General features: G+C 41.8%; 1 protein-coding gene and 1 long non-coding RNA gene across 2 annotated transcripts in view; one reads left to right on the plus strand and one right to left on the minus strand.

Annotated features, from left to right (window-relative positions):
* Positions 1–2,105: 2,105 nt before the first annotated feature.
* LOC125372424 lies at positions 2,106–3,671 on the minus strand. Its single transcript, XR_007218130.1, has 3 exons — positions 3,487–3,671; positions 3,066–3,127; positions 2,106–2,696 (listed from the first exon to the last, which is right to left on the minus strand). It is a non-coding gene; the product is annotated as an uncharacterized LOC125372424 (long non-coding RNA).
* Positions 3,672–4,525: 854 nt separating this feature from the next.
* LOC124111378 (zinc transporter ZIP6-like) overlaps positions 4,526–19,009 on the plus strand; it is a 48,580-nt gene continuing 34,096 nt past the window's right edge. The window contains exons 1-2 of the mRNA XM_046471069.2: positions 4,526–4,583; positions 17,436–17,693. Coding sequence (XP_046327025.2) covers positions 17,436–17,693 — 258 coding nt within the window. The 5' untranslated portion in view covers positions 4,526–4,583. The remainder of the gene's footprint in view (positions 4,584–17,435; positions 17,694–19,009) is intronic.

The following is a 19,009-nucleotide window of genomic DNA, read 5'->3' on the forward strand; positions in this document are numbered from 1 at the left end:
AAAGCCTGAAGTATTGCAGGTCTTTGATGTTTACCACTTTTGGTGAAACCCACAAGCATGGGTATGGTGCTGACAAACCAAGAAACATAATTGGGGCGAACTGGGATTCGAACCCGAAATCATAGGTTTCTGGAGTGCCCAAGGGACGCAATGTGCACAGCATATTGCCGCAACTCAGACTGGGCAACCTGTGCTCCAAGTTTACCAATGTTTTAACCTCATTGTGTGACATGAATTATGTTCATTTGAAGGTTTCTGCTCATTGGAAATCGAAGGATATATTCGTAATTATGCACATTTTATACATTTGCTAAAAAATAAGTAGACTAAGGAGGAGAAAGGAATTAGACCTTGAGAAATAAAAATGTTTCCTGCTTAATACACTGCGCAATATTCAAGTTTAAATACCTATAATTTAATTTTCAAACACGTGGTAAAAATAAAATTTCAAAACAATCAGCGACGTTACAATTTCTTTTGGTCATGGTCAAAGGGAGACAATCCAATGGATTTTTTAATTCCATTTGGAAAAGTTTATGGTCAAAGGGAAGTAATTCAGCTTGGTAATTAGACTGGGCTCTCGTCTGGCTAAAAGCGCCAAACTTTCAGCGCGTGCCAACAAGTAGAACCAGTTAACATGGTAATATCAAACGGAGTTATGTCCCTTGTACAAGCTCCCTTCAAGTTCTACATGTCAACTTCAAACACTACTTTATACTTTGTCAAAGGGAAGTAACCTTGTTAATGTTCCTGACATATCTAATGTATCTCTGGAATTGATTGTTTATGAGTCAAAGAAGTTTAAAGAATTGAGATTCTCTCATGTCAAACATACCACATCTCTCAACCACACCTTCCTTACATTTAAGATGTCAACACACACATTTAGATCACTTTGAATGTGCCTGGTGTGTAGCAGTTCCCGGAGCTATTTATGAGAGTCGATATGGATTTATCAGTATGAAAGAATAAAGAAGGCCAGGTCATTAATATGTACTAACGGAAAAAAGTAACTATGCTACATATCAAGTTCAATAAAAAAATTAAAAAATGTACAGAAATCTATACAATGCTTTCAGTTTTTAATGTGCACAGCACATAGTGATTGTTTAGCTATCAGGTGCTCATAAAAAAATAAAAAAACCAAAACAAAACTCTTACCTAATGCCACTCCCGAGGCCTGCTGAAGATCATCCTCTACGCACACCATGGGGATGCTGAAAATAGGAATGGCGCAAGACATTTTGATGTTCATCGAAACACAATATTATCTTTTGGAAAGGTTATCTATAGCAGGGCTACACTCATGACTTGTCACGAGCCGGTCGTCAACATCAGACGTCACGTCAACAAAACAACCATATTCGGTTGGTGTATCTACAGAATCGACGCATCCTCGGACAATTCTGGGTTAAGACCAATTAGTTGCAGAACCGCACGCAACCGGTTGAGGGAGCACAACATCCGGTTCCAACGTCCAGCGGTATGCTCCAGTGTTCTGCCACGTCACCATCAGGCACGCCTAGCTTTGTTGTACACAGCATCTGAGGAAGACAACACTGGATACAATACACTGGATAATCGAGGATGATGCATTATATGACCCTACACATTTTATATAGATATACACATCTTCCTAAAACTAGTAGTTCAGGTCCTTTAGATGATTTTACTTACGAAATCTGAATCATCTTTTGCTATAGTTATTAGTGTCATTAAAACTGAGTCAAATTGTACGTTTACATGTAGAGTTCAGCTGGCTCGGAGAAGTCAAAAGTTATCAGACAAAATTCGACCGACAGTAAATGCTATAAGCCCCGATTATGTTTCTAGGTTTGTCAGAACCATACCCGTGCTCGTGGGTTTCACCGAACTGGTAAACGTCTGCGACCTGCATCACTTCGGGCTTTCCTCCCACATTAAGCTGACACGCCGCGATATAACTGGAATACTGTTAAAAGCGGCGTTAAACCCAACTCACTCACCCACTCACTTAATGTTGGAAAAACGGCAGAAGTGATGTAGGTATTAAACGCTCACACTACGGTGAAGCCAACGAGCACGGAGATGCTGCTGACAAACCTGGAAACATAACCTAGGGCGAATCCAGCATTCGAACCCACGATCCCATGTTTCTGGCACGACTGAAGGACGCAAATCAGCACAACGAAAACCTGATTCTCAGACAAGCTGGGCCAACGGTGCATCCCCTTGACAGACTTGCGTGAGTGAGTGAGCTGACGTTTAACGTCACATCGGCACTATTTCAGCCATATCGCGCCGAGCTGAAAGACTTACGCACGTCTTAGCGTTAACATTGCTTCGCGGAACAGGGCCCCGGCCCTTTGTCCTGACGGGACACTATACAGTCTATATGTTTACACCGTTTAAAGTCTCCCTAGTCCCGGTGAGCTATAAATGGAATCGGAAACTTTTAATTTGGAAAAGAATGTAAATATTCTGCGTAATTGCACTGTTGCTCATTTGGAAGATACGATGTTGAATCCAAGAAAGGGCTCCACACATTGTATACTCAGTGGGATATGGACTTAGCTGGCGACATGATCAAACTGCTTATATTCCAGTGCATGACACTTGGTCTTGGTGTAGCCGTTTAGTGCATGTCGTTTTAGAGCGGGGTTGAGGTCTTTATTGCGATGCGATGAGTGTGATGAAGGATCTAGATATCATACACCCTGAAACACATAATTACACAATAAAAAATAAGTAAAACATTATCATTAATGCCAGATACATAGCACAGGCTTATTACAAGTAAGTATTTACATATATCAGTCATCCATTAAACACAAGATAGACTGAACCTTAAACGATTATACAAGAACATATACAGTAATATACATGATCCACAAAACCGACATTCAAGGGAGATAACTCCTTGACTTTCATTTGACTATAATATATACACAATGTAAATACATAACGCTTACACATTCTGTATAAACATATACAATACTTTAAAACGGAAATTAATGATATTATGTTTTCATCACATTTGGATTACATCTTAAGTCTTAGACAAATATAAATAATACAGTGCATACCCTGTGGGTGATACAAGGGTGTGGATCCCAACTGCCACACTTATGGCAACACCATAGATGATCTGAATAAACAATACATAGACTAAAACACTATAATAATTTAACATTTAATATATTGAACAAAGTAGTACACACATTTTATTTACAATGATTTGCATGTGTCACATCTGAATCTGTACATTACAAAGCTTTTTAAAACACTCTTGAAGTAAAACACTTTCACACATATTTCATTGTAGTGATAGAATACATTTTAGTGATAAGGTATGGGTGTTTAGCTTATCTTATGCAGATTTAAATATTTAGACATAATCAACATTTATGTTAGATTACATGCATTTAGTTTACTTCATATAACACTTTAAACATACTGTATTATTTCAATACAACACAGAATAGAGATTATAACCATTTAACTCACCTGATTTAATATTATCTCTTTATCCTTTGCTGGTCTGAGCAGTTCTGTCAGTTCATGTGCTGAGAGAGTATGCAGTGTAATCAAAGCATGCAGTTTAACAATAGGTGTTAGCTTGGCCAATCAGCAAATGAAGCTTCTGGCCATGGGGCAGTTAGTAGGTAAGACAGGTCAGATACACTTTGTTATAGCTGGCTGAGGGGCGGTCGGGTAGGCTAGTGGTTAAAGCGTTCGCTCGTCACGCCGAAGACCCGGGTTCGATTTCCGACATGGGTACAATGTGTGAAGCCCATTTCTAGTGTCCCCCGGCGTGATATTGCATGAATATTGCTAAAAGCGGCGTAAAACTATACTCACTCACTATAGCTGACTGAAACTGACAACTAGTTATATATAATAAATATACGTAAAATCCAGCGCCTCCAACCTCTGGTGTTTAGATTTCACATCTTTTGCGTACAGAGACCATATAATATGGCCTCTGGTACAATCCAGCATGCTCGTTCTTCGAAGATATCAAAACCGTCATACGACTCTTACTCAAAAGGTCTTCTGATCAGCGTTACAACATTCAAGGCCTTAGTAAAGCTTCCAAGAAGTGTTATGGTAAACATGTGAAAGACGTTTTCAATTTTTACTCATCTGTGACAAAAATGATGTCTGCTGCAATTTCCTATTTTGACTTGTACCATATGTTCCCTTGTTTTTTTCAGGTGAACAATTGACTTGCCTTTGCATGTGTTTGTGACGGTGCCACCGGTGGGGCAAAAAAGATTCCTCATTATTTGATAGTGATTTATAAACACATGCTCATGAAAAAAGTCGGAATCGTAGTATGGACTGATATCAGCAGATATTTCTTATTAATATGAAAAGGGTTTTGTCGCTTTTATCTAATGTCGTCTTTTGCACAAATTTATTTAATTTGGGTGACTCATCCCAAGTCCATTTTTTTGTGTACACTAACTATTTTGGTCCCAATGTTTACACAACGAAACACGATGTGAGCTGGAACTGGTTATCTGTGTCGTGACCTCTTACAACCAGGTGATCATTTCACACCTCCACGAATCAAGAGAGCTGCGTTAACAGAGTCTAAGGTAAGGAGGGTTTCTCAAAGTACAATATTACTGGCCATTGTGAAGTTATAGAATTCAATTATTCAATAATTAGCCCCCCCCCCCCCCCTCTCTCTCTCTCTCTCTCCCCCCACCCTCTCTCTCTCTCTTTCTCATTTTTGACTATGGTGTCGTTAAGTCGCTGTTAGTGCAACATATAAATGCTAAATTTACATTTTGCAAAGACATTATTTCTTAAATAAATTCATACAATAGACATATACACATGCACAAAAGTTAAGCGCCACCCACCATATTTGTGAGCTGTTACTTTTGGCACTTAATGATGACTATTATAACGAGATGTACGATTGTTATAAGCCGTATATGTAAAACTCATGTGATGCAAAAGTTGTCCCAAAGCAAGTTCATCTTGTGTTCCAAAAGAATATGAGCAGAAAGGAATTTTACCGAAGACCAGAAATTGAAGGATTAGAAAACATTGAAAAACCTTTTTTTGTCATGTAACTGTCATGATATCAGCAGACCATATCAGGTGTCACATAGACACCCTAGGGAGTGCAGAGTCTATTGCAAGACAGAAACGTCAGTAACGTGTGTATGATCCACGGACATTGACCACAGCTTCAACCCCACGCCTCATACTCATTACAAGTCGTTGAATGCTTCTCTGAGGCAAACGGATCCATTCTTCATGAAGTGCGGCTTCAAGTCCAGCGAGATTTTGAACTGGGGGATCACGATGTCTGATTTTCCGGCCAAAAATGTCCCAGGGATGCTCAATCGGATTAAGATCCGGACTACAGGCCGGCCAAGGAAGAGTGGCAATAGCTTCTTGACGCAAATAAGCCAAAACTTTCCGAGATCTGTGTCTAGCATTGTCGTCCATGTAAACAGGTCTTGTCTGAAGAGGATGGTTGTCAAAATGAGGAACGGCATCTTGGTATTGTTGGCCATTCAGGTTTCCACGAATTGCCGCCAGCGGAAGTTGGCAGCCAAAGGAAACACAACCCCATATCATGACAGACCCCCCGCCACATGCTAAGGTCTTCTGGATGTTCCTTGGTGCAAAACGAGTGTTACGTTGCCTCCAAACACGTATTCGACCATCAACAGTTCGTAGCAGCATTCGACCAATGGATCCTTCTCCAGGTGGCTAAGTTCCATCGACTACGGGCACGACACCATATCAGACGATTCCGCATGTGCCTCTCAATCAGTTGAGGACGTTTTACTGGTCTTCTGGCGTTATAACCAGCCGCTCTGAGGCGACGCCTTACGGTCATCGTCGAGAGTCTCTGATGCGTAATCCACTGTAGTCTTAAATCTGTTGAAGTGGCAAATAGATTTCGTCTGACTATCCTGAAAAGACGTCTATCCTTTCTGTTAGAGGTCTTTCTTGGCCTACCAGACCTATGCCTGTCATTGACATCATTGGTTTGACCATGTTTGACAATCGAACGAGTGATAACACTGTGATGACGACCCATTTGTCTTGCAATGGCTCTGCATGACATGCCAGCATTTTTCATGCCTATCACTTGCAATCTTTCAGCGTTCGTTAACTTTCTCTTCACCATGGCTGATTTTCAACCTCTATTAGAAGGGGAATCTCACACAGGAGCAAAATGCAACCACGTGGCTGAAACTTGGATTTCACTATTTATAGGGTAGGGGAAGTGCAGCAACACGTGAAGCACGCTTTCCTTGTGGTATCTGGACAAATTTGGGTTCATGGAACTATGGAAGCCTAATTCAGTCATACATCATCATATTTCGTATTTCTGATTCCCACACGTGACATCAAGAGACTATGAATATGTTGGCGCTTAACTTTTGTGCATGTGTATATATATTGCTTTCTTTGCCAAACGGACACGGCATTGCTTAAGGGGTATTTCAGCAGGTGTTATATAAGGTAAACTTCTTGCAATATGTTTCAGCAATAACCGCAATTCACATATGTATCGCGAAAAAGAGACATACATAAATAGATTATGCTTACATCACATTTCACACACATAACTGAAGACGGAAAACAAGACATTGTTCACACCGCACTGGCAAATGGAACTGAAAGAAATCTTTCAAATATACTTGCATTTTGTTTTAAAGCGTTTAAAATTCAAGTAACATTTGTTACATGAGTAATGGCTGATCGGGCAAAGCACAACAAATCGTCTACCATTCAGGTACTTGCTCTTCGTCGTGCGTCCGTCAACACAGAAACTTAAAATCCCTTTTCCATCTACTGAACATGCTTATCAGTGTCATGTTCACACATTATTGTACAAATCATTGAGTACAACGACGTCAACTTTTCTTTTGGTCGCAGTAGCAGTTCATTTTGGCGAGGAAACAAGCCTTCGCTCCACTCTCTTCTCCGACACTGAGGGACATATTGTTTTCCAGTTTTCAGATTTTTTTATACCATCATTCTTATTGTAAGGGTTTAATTTAGAAAATTAAAAAAATGGTATCAAGGCAATTCTTTGAATTGGGGTATTGGTACTCTGTTGATTATCCAATTGTGTCTACCACATATTAACTGTACTTTTCAGAGTAAGCCACTCTTAAGCAACACTTTGTATATAAAATGAATTTTCTAGCATATGGCTGGTTGAAATTGAAAGTTAATACAATTAAAATTAGCATGCGAACTGCTTATAATCTCAATAAGTTGAGACTTAATTATATAGGATATTTCCCAAACTACGACCACCCGACCACCCAGATATCAACATTGGATATAAGATCGATCCACCGACCTACCGCTCTCCTGTCAGACGCGCTATCCACTAGACAAATGATGCGGTCATTTTTCATGACTAATCTGTCCTGTGTATTGCAGGTTTCACCTCCTTAACAACCCTTGTATCCCTTCCTGTACCACTCCCCGGGGAGATATCAGTGTATTCCTCCCTCATCCCCTCACTATGTGGGGCGGTCGGGTAGCCTAGTGGTTAAAGCGTTCGCTCGACACGCCGTAGACCCAGGTTCGATTCCCGACATGGGTACAATGTGTGAAGCCCATTTGTGGTGTCCTCAGCCGTGACATTGCTAGAATATTGCTAAAATGCGGCGTAAAGCCATACTCACTCACTTCACTATGTATATTGAAGAGGCTGGAAAACAAAGTTGCCTCTTGATATGGGTGTTAAACTAGTATGTCGCTAGTGTTAGGTGAGTGTGAGTGTGAGTGAGTGAGTTGGGTTTAACGCCGCTTTTAACAGTATTACAGTTATATCGCGGCCTGTCAGCTTAATGTGGGAGGAAAGCCCGAAGTGATGCAGGTCTCAGACGTTTACGACTTCGGTGAAACCCACGAGCACGGGTATGGTGCTGACAAACCTAGAAACATAATCGGGGCGAACCGGGATTCGAACCCACAATCATAGGTTTCTGGCGTGCCAAAGGGACGCAACTCTGCACAGCGAATCGCGGCGCCTTAGACGACTAGTTAAACTAGTATGTCGCTAGTGTTAGGTCTTCATTGGTTGAGTGTGAGACAGTCGTGTACACCACAATCAACAATAGGTGAGGTGAGGTGAAATTGGGTTTTAACGTCGCGTCCAAGATTATTGCACTGTGCACTGTGTGGCTGCTTGTACTAGTCCGGACTGATGCCGATTTATAGTGCTAGCCCACTGAGATACCATGCCGCAGTTTAACATGAATACCCCACTCAGACACAGTATACTGACTCCGAGCCGACTAGTTCCCTAAATGTCGAGCGCCAGACAGGGTAACAACAAGTATCATCTTTTGACGTCTTTTGGTATGACGCGGCCGGGGTCAACAATAGACACGTAAATCAACTCATTACTACAAGCAGTGAAGATTCTGGGAAAGGATTGTTTTCAATCTGACTATGGGATAGGCTCCTTTGCAGACAGACGATTTATTTCAGTAACGGGCCATCGGCCCACAATACATTAATATACACTCTCCAAAAAATGAAACATACAGGTCGATTTTTAGTAAATTTATTGTACCAGTCGATTTATTTGATTTAACATCACAGATACAAATATGAAATTTTGAAGCTCGATAGTCACATGTTGTCGTACAAAGGCATTGAAAACTGTTCATTGTCATGTCACATAAGGCCACAAGGTTGCGCTTAAAGCAGTATCTCGTGTGACCGCCCCGGGCAGCAATCACGACTCTGCATCTCCTCGGCACTGACTGGATAAGTGTGCGAATTCTGTCCTGCGGAATTCTGCGCCATTCTGCTTGTAACGCGTTGTCCAGTTGTAGGAGTGTCTGCGGCGTGATCTGGCGTTGACGTACACGATCGAGTTCATCCCAGAGGTTTTCGATTGGGTTGAGATCTGGAGGTCTCGACGGCCTTGGCAAGACGTTGATGTTGGCATTATGAAGGTAGTCTACCGTGACACGAACTGCGTGCGGTGGGTTTTTGTCCTGTTGAAACAGCTCCCTCTGGCGGTCAATGATTGGAAGAAGGTGGCGTTGAAGAATTTGATTCATGTAGCGAATTGCCGTCAAACGTCCCTGAACCACAGCCAAGTCAGATCTCGTGGTGTAGGATATTGCCCTCCACATCATGACATTACCGCCACCGAAATTGTCGAATTCACGTACACAACGTGGGGCAAAACGCTCATGTCGACGACGAAAAAACACGTTGTCTTCCATCTTGCTGGTGAAGAAGCACATTCGTCTCCAGTTTCTCAAATTCCAAGGTTGTAAGGTATGTCACCAACGCAAGCATCGCTGTCGATGGATCTGTTGCAAAACAGGGACGGTAATTGGTCTTCTGGGAAGATGGTTCCAGACAGTCTGGTCCGATATCCTCCTCTAACCAGGGATGCGTCCAGCAGTCTCCGTAGCTGTGGCATTTCGATGGCGTAGGTGGAACAGTCGAATTTAGCGATCCCGTGCAGGGTTGGTAACTCTTGGTCGGCCGGTTCTCGGACAGTGGAATTGAACTGTGTGTATCGGTCTCAAAGCCTGCAAATGGTGTTTTGGTGGACGTTGAAGTGGCGAGCAACAGATGTCTGCGATTCTCCTCTTTGGATACGTCTTATGGCGATGTTCCGATCGGCAGCGCTGAGTCTCGGCATTTTCGAACTTGAAAAATGTTGATAATTGAATGACAAATTATTGGCTTATACATGCCTTTTTATAGCCACTACCACGAATTACGAATGCCATAACTTGCACGTGCATTTTGCTTTACTGTTTTCCTCCTCGACATTTTTGAACAAGTGTGAAAACAATGCCGTTTAAGTTATTGCAAATCGACAATGGATGCGTCTTGAGGCACCGTTTGTCGAATATCAGGCCACCAACATTTTCCAATAACATGTATCCAATTTAAATACCGGTTTTTAGTGTAGTCAGGTTCAGTGAACTACATACTTCCTGTGCGTTTCCTTTTTTGAAGAGTGTAACATGATAAATCACGCATGCTAGAGTAAAGTACATGTACATAACAATTCAATTCATGAAAAAAGGATATTAGGTATATCTTTATTTGTTCCTTTACTCTTGATACAACCAATCTGATATTCATTTGTTGTGAAAAAGTAATACACCCCCCATCTCCCCCACCCCCCTAGAAAGAAACCATTGTATGCCCAAAGATAATTTAAGACCACAGTTTATAAGCTCATGTTTAATCTGTCCTTGCCTGAGTGAGTGAGTATGGTTTTACGCCGCTTTTAGCAATATTCCAGCAACATCACGGCGGGGGACACCAGAAATGGGCTTCCCACATTGTACCCATGTTGGGAATCGAACCCGGGTCTTCGGCGTGACGAGCAAACGCTCCAACCACTAGGCTACCCGACCGCCCCAAACCGTCCTTGAAGACACTGGAAGAAAATACATATGGTCAAAAGGTACGAAGTATCGATTGATAAAAATGTAAACATTATGTTACGTAAACATTAAGTTTGTATTAATTGGTTATGGGTGGACATGAATTGCTGTATTTTCTCAGCATAACTATGTGTTTTTCGAGAATAAATTTAATTGTTCTTCTCGCTGTCGACAATACTCAATATCACCAAATACATGTGAAAACGTCTGTAGTATTCTTAATGACCAGGCTGACGTAAACTGTTTTTGTTCATCTATAATACATTACACAAAAAATTGCATCGATTTTCAGAGACGGATTATGTTTGTTTTGTTTTTTCTAAAAAGCTACATAACACCCTAACCCTCTTATACCACTACAACCCTAGAAGACCCGGGTTTGAATAGGTCTTCAGCAGCCCATGCCGTAAGAGGCAATTATGCCTATCGTAGGGGGTGACTAATGGGATTGGGTTGTCAGGCTCGCTGACTTGGTTGATGCATGTCATCGTATCCAAATTGCGTGGATCGCTGTTCATAATATCAATCACTGGATTGTCTGGTCCAGACTCGATTACTTACGGACCCCCGTCATATACTTAAATATTGCTGAATGCGGCGTTAAACAGAAAACAAACAAACAAACAAACAAAACAACCAAAGACATTATCATTTCTTGTTGTTCCTTGCAGTAAGTAGTTATAAGCATATGCGCTCAGCTTCTAGGTATTTAGAACCCGCTGAATCTCTCCGACCCCATATCCCTGCAACCCCACCCCATCCACAAACCCACCCGACCCTATTGGGTAATGTCGCATGTTGCATATCATTCCTTGACCTGCAGATATACTGACCTCGTTCTCAAGTATTTGTTTAAAATACAAGTTGTCACGAACGATGTGCAGTACGTGAAAGACGTTCTTATCATGTGGGCGCCGCAAATCGTGACAGGTGCTCACGATCTGAATGACCCATGACGTACGCGAAGTGACTTATATACACCTGGTAACCAGGTGACCGTGCCCCGGTTAATATAACATTGATATGGCGTGATTGGGAGACCGTTATCCGTCTCTGTTTAACTAGTCCCCACCTACGATGGCATTAATCGGTCCTTGAAGCGTAAAACCCGCCTTTTAAAGAGTGAGTGAGTGAGTTGGTTTTAACGCGGCTTTTAACATTATTCCAGTTATATCACGGCGTGTCAGCTTAATGTGGAAGGAAAGCCCGAAGTGATGCAGGTCTCAAACGTATACCACTTCCGTGAAACCCACGAGCGCGGGTATGGTGCTGACAAAACTAGAAACATAATCGGTGCGAACCGGGATTCGAACACACAATCATAGGTTTCTTGAGTGCCACCCGTGCCCCCAGTCTTTTAAAGAACACACATACATTTTACTCAGCCTCGAAAATAAGACAAATTAAGATTGGACTGAACTAAAATTCAGATATAATCGTCATACACCTGTGTACGTGCGCCGTATTTCGCTGTTTAGAGATGCGTCCCAAAGAAGTGTCAGAATGTTATGATTGTGGGTTCGATTCCAAGATTCGTGCTGATCATGGTTCTTGGTTACTGCTGCTCTTGAGTTTCATCAGTATGGAACATGTTTAAAACCTACATCATTTTTGGCTCTTCTCCCAAACTAATTTGCCCGCCGTGCTACAACACATTGCTCTAAGCGCCATGACTTCCAAACCTCACACTCATTCACTCAGACTCGTCTTGCCCTTATAAAAGGTTAAGGAAGGGACTAACAAGTTGGTGCTTACCTGATTGCTATGATGAAAATGGCTAAACGTATGTACTGCCTTCAGATGGTATATGGTCGTTGGCCCTCTGATGTGATCATAGTATAATGGCTGTTTACCCTCTGATGTGATCAAAGAAATAATGGTCGTTGACCCTCTGATGTGATCATGAAATAATGGTTGTTGACCTTCTGATGTGATCATGGTATAATGGTTGTTGACCCTCTGATGTGGTCATGGTATAACGGGCGTTGACTCTCTGATGTGATCAAGAAATAATGGCCGTTTACCCTCTGATGTGATCATGGTATAATGGTTGTTGACCTTCTGATGTGATCATGGTATAATGGTTGTTGACCTTCTGATGTGATCATGGTATAATGGCCGTTGACCCTCTGATGTGATCAAGAAATAATGTTTGTTGACCTTCTGATGTGATCATGGTATAATGGTTGTTGACCTTCTGATGTGATCATGGTATAATAACCGTTGACACTCTTATGTGATCAAGAAATAATGGTTGATGATCCTCTGATGTGATCATGAAATAATGGCCGTTTACCCTCTGATGTGATCAAGAAATAATGGTCGTTGACCCTCTGATGTGATCATGAAATAATGGTTGTTGACCTTCTGATGTGATCATGGTATAATGGTTGTTGACCCTCTGATGTGTTCATGGTATAACGGGCGTTGACTCTCTGATGTAATCAAGAAATAATGGCCGTTTACCCTCTGATGTGATCATTAAATAATGTTTGTTGACCTTCTGATGTGATCATGGTATAATGGTTGTTGACCTTCTGATCTGATCATGGTATAATGGCCGTTGACCCTTTGATGTGATCAAGAAATAATGGTTGATGATCCTCTGATGTGATCATGGTATAATGGCCATTGACACTCTGATGTGATCAAGAAATAATGGTTGATGGTCCTCTGATGTGATCATGGTATAATGGCCGTTGACCCTCTGATGTGATCAAGAAATAATGGTTGTTGACCCTCTGATGTGATCAAAGTATAGTGGCCGTTTACCCTCTGATGTGAATAAGAATAATGGTTGTTGACCTTCTGATGTGATCATGGTATAATGGCCGTTGACCCTCTGATGTGATCATTGTATAATGGCCGTTGACCCTCTGATGTGATCATGGTATAACGGCCGGCCGTTGACTCTCTGATGTGATCATGGGATAATGGTTGTTGGCCTTCTGATGTGACCAAGAAATAATGGTTGTTGACCTTCTGATGTGATCAAGGAATAATGGTCGTTGATCCTCTGATGTGATCATGGTATAATGGCCGTTGACCTTCTGATGTTATCATGGTATAATGGTTGTTGACCCCCAGATGTGATCATGGTATAATGGTCGTTGATCCTTTGATGTGATAATGGCATAATGGTCGTTGATCCTCTGATGTCAAAATGGTATAATGGTTGTTGACCCTCCGATGTGATCATGGAATAATGGTCGTTGACCTTCCGATGTGATCATGGTATAATGGTTGTTGACCCTCTGATGTGATCATAGTATAGTGGCCGTTGACCCTCTGATGTGATCAAGAAATAATGGTCGTTGACCTTCTGATGTGATCATGGTATAATGGTTGTTGATCTTCTGATGTGATCAAGAAATAATGGTTGTTAACCTTCTACTGTGATAATGGTATAATGGTCGTTGATCCTCTGATGTGATGGTATAATCGTTGTTGACCCTCTGATGTTATCATGGTATAATGGCCGTTGACCCTCTGATCTGATCAAGAAATAATGGTTGTTGACCCTCTGATGTGATCATGGTATAACGGCCGTTGACTCTCTGATGTGATCAAGAAATAATGACCGTTGACCCTCTGATGTGATCATGGTATAATGGTTGTTGACCTTCTGATGTGATCATGGTATAATGGCCGTTGACCCTTTGATGTGATCAAGAAATAATGGTTGATGATCCTCTGATGTGATCATGGTATAATGGCCGTTGACCCTTTGATGTGATCAAGAAATAATGGTTGATGATCCTCTGATGTGATCATGGTATAATGGTTGTTGACCCTCTGATGTGATTAAGAAATAATGGTTGTTGACCTTCTGATGTGATCAAGGAATAATGGTCGTTGACCCCCTGATGTGATCATGGTATAATGGTCGTTGATCCTTTGATGTGATAATGGCATAATGGTCGTTGATCCTCTGATGTCAAAATGGTATAATGGTTGTTGACCCTCCGATGTGATCATGGAATAATAATGGTCGTTGACCTTCCGATGTGATCATTGTATAATGGTTGTTGACCCTCTGATGTGATCATAGTACAGTGGCCGTTGACCCTCTGATGTGATCAAGAAATAACGGTTGTTGACCTTCTGATGTGATTATGGTATAATTGCCGTTGACCCTCTGATGTGATCAAGAAATAATGGTTGTTGACCTTCTGATGTGATCATGTTAAAATGGTTGTTGATCTTCTGATGTGATCAAGAAATAATGGTTGTTAACCTTCTACTGTGATAATGGTATAATGGTCGTTGATCCTCTGATTTGATGGTATAATCGTTGTTGACCCTCTAATGTTATCATGGTATAATGGCCGTTGACCCTCTGATCTGATCAAGAAATAATAGTTGTTGACCCTCTGATGTGATCAAGAAATAATGGTTGTTGACCCTCTGATGTGATCATGGTATAACGGCCGTTGACCCTCTGATGTGATCAAGAAATAATGACCGTTGACCCTCTGATGTTATCATGGTATAATGGCCGTTGACCCTCTGATCTGATCAAGAAATAATGGTTGTTGACCCTCTGATGTGATCAAGAAATAATGGTTGTTGACCTTCTGATGTGATCATGGTTTTATAGTTGTTGACCCTCTGATGTGATCATGGTATAACGGCCGTTGACTCTCTGATGTGATCAAGAAATAATGACCGTTGACCCTCTGATGTGATCATGGTATAATGGTTGTTGACCTTCTTATGCGATCATGGTATAATGGTTGTTGGCGCTCTGATGTGATTGTGGTATAATGGTCGTTGAACCTCCGATGTGATCATGGAATATTGGTTGTTGACCTTCTGATGTGATGAGAGTATAGTGGCCGTTTACCCCCTGATGTGATCAAGAAATAATGGTTGTTGACCTTTTGATGTGAACATGGTATAATGGTTGTTGGCCCTCTGATGTGATCATGGTATAACGGCCGTTGACTCTCTGATGTGATCAAGAAATAATGGCCGTTGACCCTCTGATGTGATCAAGAAGTAATGGCCGTTGACCCTCTGATGTGATCAAGAAGTAATGGCCGTTGACCTTCTGATGTGATCATAGTATAATGGCTGTTTACCCTCTGACGTGATCATGAAATAATGGTTGTTGACCTCCCGATGTGATCATGGTATAATGGTTGTTGACCCTCTGATGTGATCAAGGAACAATGGTCGTTGACCTTCTGATGTGATCATAGCACATGTATAATGGTTGTTAATTTTATGATCGCGTTCTAATCTCAATACAATCAAATGTTTAACTCCTATGAGATACCTCATTACGTTTGACGAAACTGGAGTAAAGGATCTGATTATCGGCGTCCTCTATACAGTAGCTGCGCAACACCGCCACCGCTGTGAACAACTGTGTACAACCCCATACGCTAATATTTGCAAGTTGAAATCCCACGTGTTTACACAGCAAAAAAAAGTGTAGGTGTCCGTCATCCGGAAACCTTCCGGATACCTTCCCACTTTGGATCCGGCCCGGATACCTTCCGGAAACCTTCAAAAAAAATGTCAAAATTTGGGGGCTGCATTTTGTTCACTTAAGTGTGAAACACATAAAAAAGTATCTGGAAAATACCAAGAAATGTTGGTTGAAAGTTGCTGAAGGTATCTGGAAGGTTTCCGGACGGTATCCGGATGTACATTTTCTTCATGTCTTGTTTCTGGTAAATAAACGGTGTAACTTGAGAGAAGGACTTCCAAACTATTGTTTCAAAAACAAACAGTAAGGCCATTTGAAATGTAGGCCGATGGCACACCGGAAGATATAATAGTCCAAGATGATAATGAAATGACAAGGAATGTGATCGAGGACAACTGTTTTGTTTGATGGCGTATTCGTCTTGTTTGATTTTATAAGTAATTAGAAGGATATTTGTAGATACCTTCTTCCCGCTAGCTAGCTCTCCAGAGACAATATCTCAGTTACACACATAGAACTTACCTGCATGTCGAGACCTTGACCGAACAAGGGTTAGACTGTAGAGCACAGTCCTCCTTTAATGTATGACTACAAGGGAACGACAAAAGCTCAGTATGAAACACAACGTCACCCTTAAGTAAATAGGGTAAATAGCATGCTCTTTGCACGTATGTATCATCGAGTCATATTTGCAAACGTTATTGCAAAACGAGTATACAATGGTAGTCATGTTGCCTTCTGAGAGTGAAGCCGTCTTTAACAATATTCCATGACAGAGAACACCAGCCCCAACACGGGCTTTACATATCGTTTGCATGTGATTATGGAATCATGGACTTCGGCGTCAATAGCGAACGCTTTAACCACTATGCTACCGTTCCTCCATTGTTACCGAACGGATAAACGAAATAATTCGTTGCGTCACAAGTTGACAATATAGCTATGGTTCTTGCCCTATGAGGGTCACAGGTATGGCCAAGTCAAAGGCGCCCCTTTTTGTTATGCAGAGTTGCGTCCCTCATACGAGCCAGAAACCTATGATCGTTGGTTCGAATCCTGTTACGCCCTGGTTATGTTTATAGGTTTTGCCGGCACCATATCCTTGCTTTTGGATTTCACGAAAGTGGTAACACGACGTAATATAACTGAAACACTGCTCAAAGAAGCGTTTAACCCAAGCCACTCTTTGTGAATGCATATATGTTAATGTCTGAAACCAAGCGTACTTCACCAACGCATGACTAAACCTGGCGGGTGGCCCAGTTGTCTAAGGTGCTGCATTTCACTGTGCAGAGTTGCGTCCTTTGGGCACGCCAGAAACCTATAATGGTTGGTTAGAATCCCGGTTCGCCCCGATTATGTTTCTAGGTTTGTCAGCACCATACCTGTGCTCGTGGGTTTCACCGAAGTGGTAAACGTCTGAGACCTGCATCACTTCGGGCTTTCCTCCCACATTAAGCTGACACGCCGTTATATAAATAATGTTCAAAGCGGCGTTAAAACCAAGTCATTCACTCACCTGGACAACGATTCCTTATATGTACCGGTATTTAATCAATAATTACAATTATAATCAATCCAATTTTCAGATGTATGACCTGCCCTTATTTGGACTGTTTCTTGGGTGCATTGCTATGACGTCATCACAGTGTCGCGACTTCCAACACTTCACGAGCCGTGACGAGTGTCCCCAAATTGGGCAGTTCCACTGGGAGGTACTCGGGGTGCAGGGCAGGAGTGCCGACGAACAAAGGCGGGTGCTAGTTGAGGTGGTGCTTCAGGGCTTTGACTGTGACCGGAGGATCAAGAATATACGATGTCCAGGGGTCAGCTACACGTGTCAACAGGTGCGCTGGCTGTTGTTTGTTTGTTTGTTTGTTTTTTGTTTAACGCCACGGTCAGTACTATTCCAGCTGCATCACAGCGGCCTGTAAATAATTGAGTCTGAACCAGACAAACCAGTGATTGATATAATCACAAGGTCGACTAGGATAAGTTACCGGAGACCTGTGAGGGAGGGATGTCTCTTTAAACATCAAAGTGGCCTTATCGCTAGTTCGTAGGGCTTCGATGACAGCAGGCGGAGCCGTACAAACAATGTAAACACAGGATACCTACACTAATGGAAATAGTTCTTCATGTTGTGGGACATTTTCTTTATGAAAGTTAACCATTCAATGACATATGTTAATCTAAATGTGTAGATTCGTCAAAAATGAAACAGATCAAAAACATATCTTGAAAGGACTGTGTAAGATGTGACGAATCGCCACATGGGGCTGGCCTGTACCAGAGGTACGTTGCTGTCCGCAAGGTACTCTGGGTAGGAGAGTAGGTCCAATCAAAATCGAGTAGCGAATATAGACATCCAGTTCGTTGCGGACAACAACAGCATGGCGACTGCCGTGACGATTTCGGTCGACTGCAGGATTTGCAGAACATGTGTACCGCCAACTGGGCGTCGACAGGTATTTTCCAAATCTTTTCATCTTTTTAATGAGGGTGCTCAAGTGATTTGATGCATTTCACGAGGTAAGACCCGTACGCGTTTTATTACAAAATAGATCATGATTATCGATCAGATCGCCTTGACTGGACGCATTCCATTCGTCAACACTCGTCCCTTTCCGTAACCTGCAAGAAGACTCTTCCCCCTATCGATGAATGTTATGTGCGAAAATACGAAAAAAACAATCAGAATGCGCGTATGATTTCAAGTTCTTTGACAAATAATCCCTCAGAAATATTTTTTTGTTTTACATATGTCTTACATCTAAAAATATACCAAAGACACACTTAAATGTGTTCAATCATACTGTATAATTCCGCATGTCCCGATGTGCTTTAAATTGCATCTGAAATATCTATAATATATGGGGAAATGTAATTGAACCATTACGCAACGAGTTGACAGTTGTTTTAGGTATGCCCGTTTGCGCTTAGACGGAACCCGGTCGCAAAAATGGTCATGAGCGGGGCATGAGTCGCTATTCGGCTTGTCCCGGAATAACACGAGTTGGTCACGAATGGACAGGCCGCCACCATTTTTTTTTAAGCAAATGCAAGTGATGTGAGAGGTGGAATCTGATTGGTCAGTAGGCGGAACATATCTCGTAATATCCACTGGTCGCGCTACTATCGAGCCCCCCCCCGCTTTTTACTG

Source organism: Haliotis rufescens, unplaced genomic scaffold (genome assembly GCF_023055435.1).
Source record: "Haliotis rufescens isolate VD_foot unplaced genomic scaffold, xgHalRufe1.0.p SCAF_4, whole genome shotgun sequence".
NCBI lineage: Eukaryota > Metazoa > Mollusca > Gastropoda > Lepetellida > Haliotidae > Haliotis > Haliotis rufescens.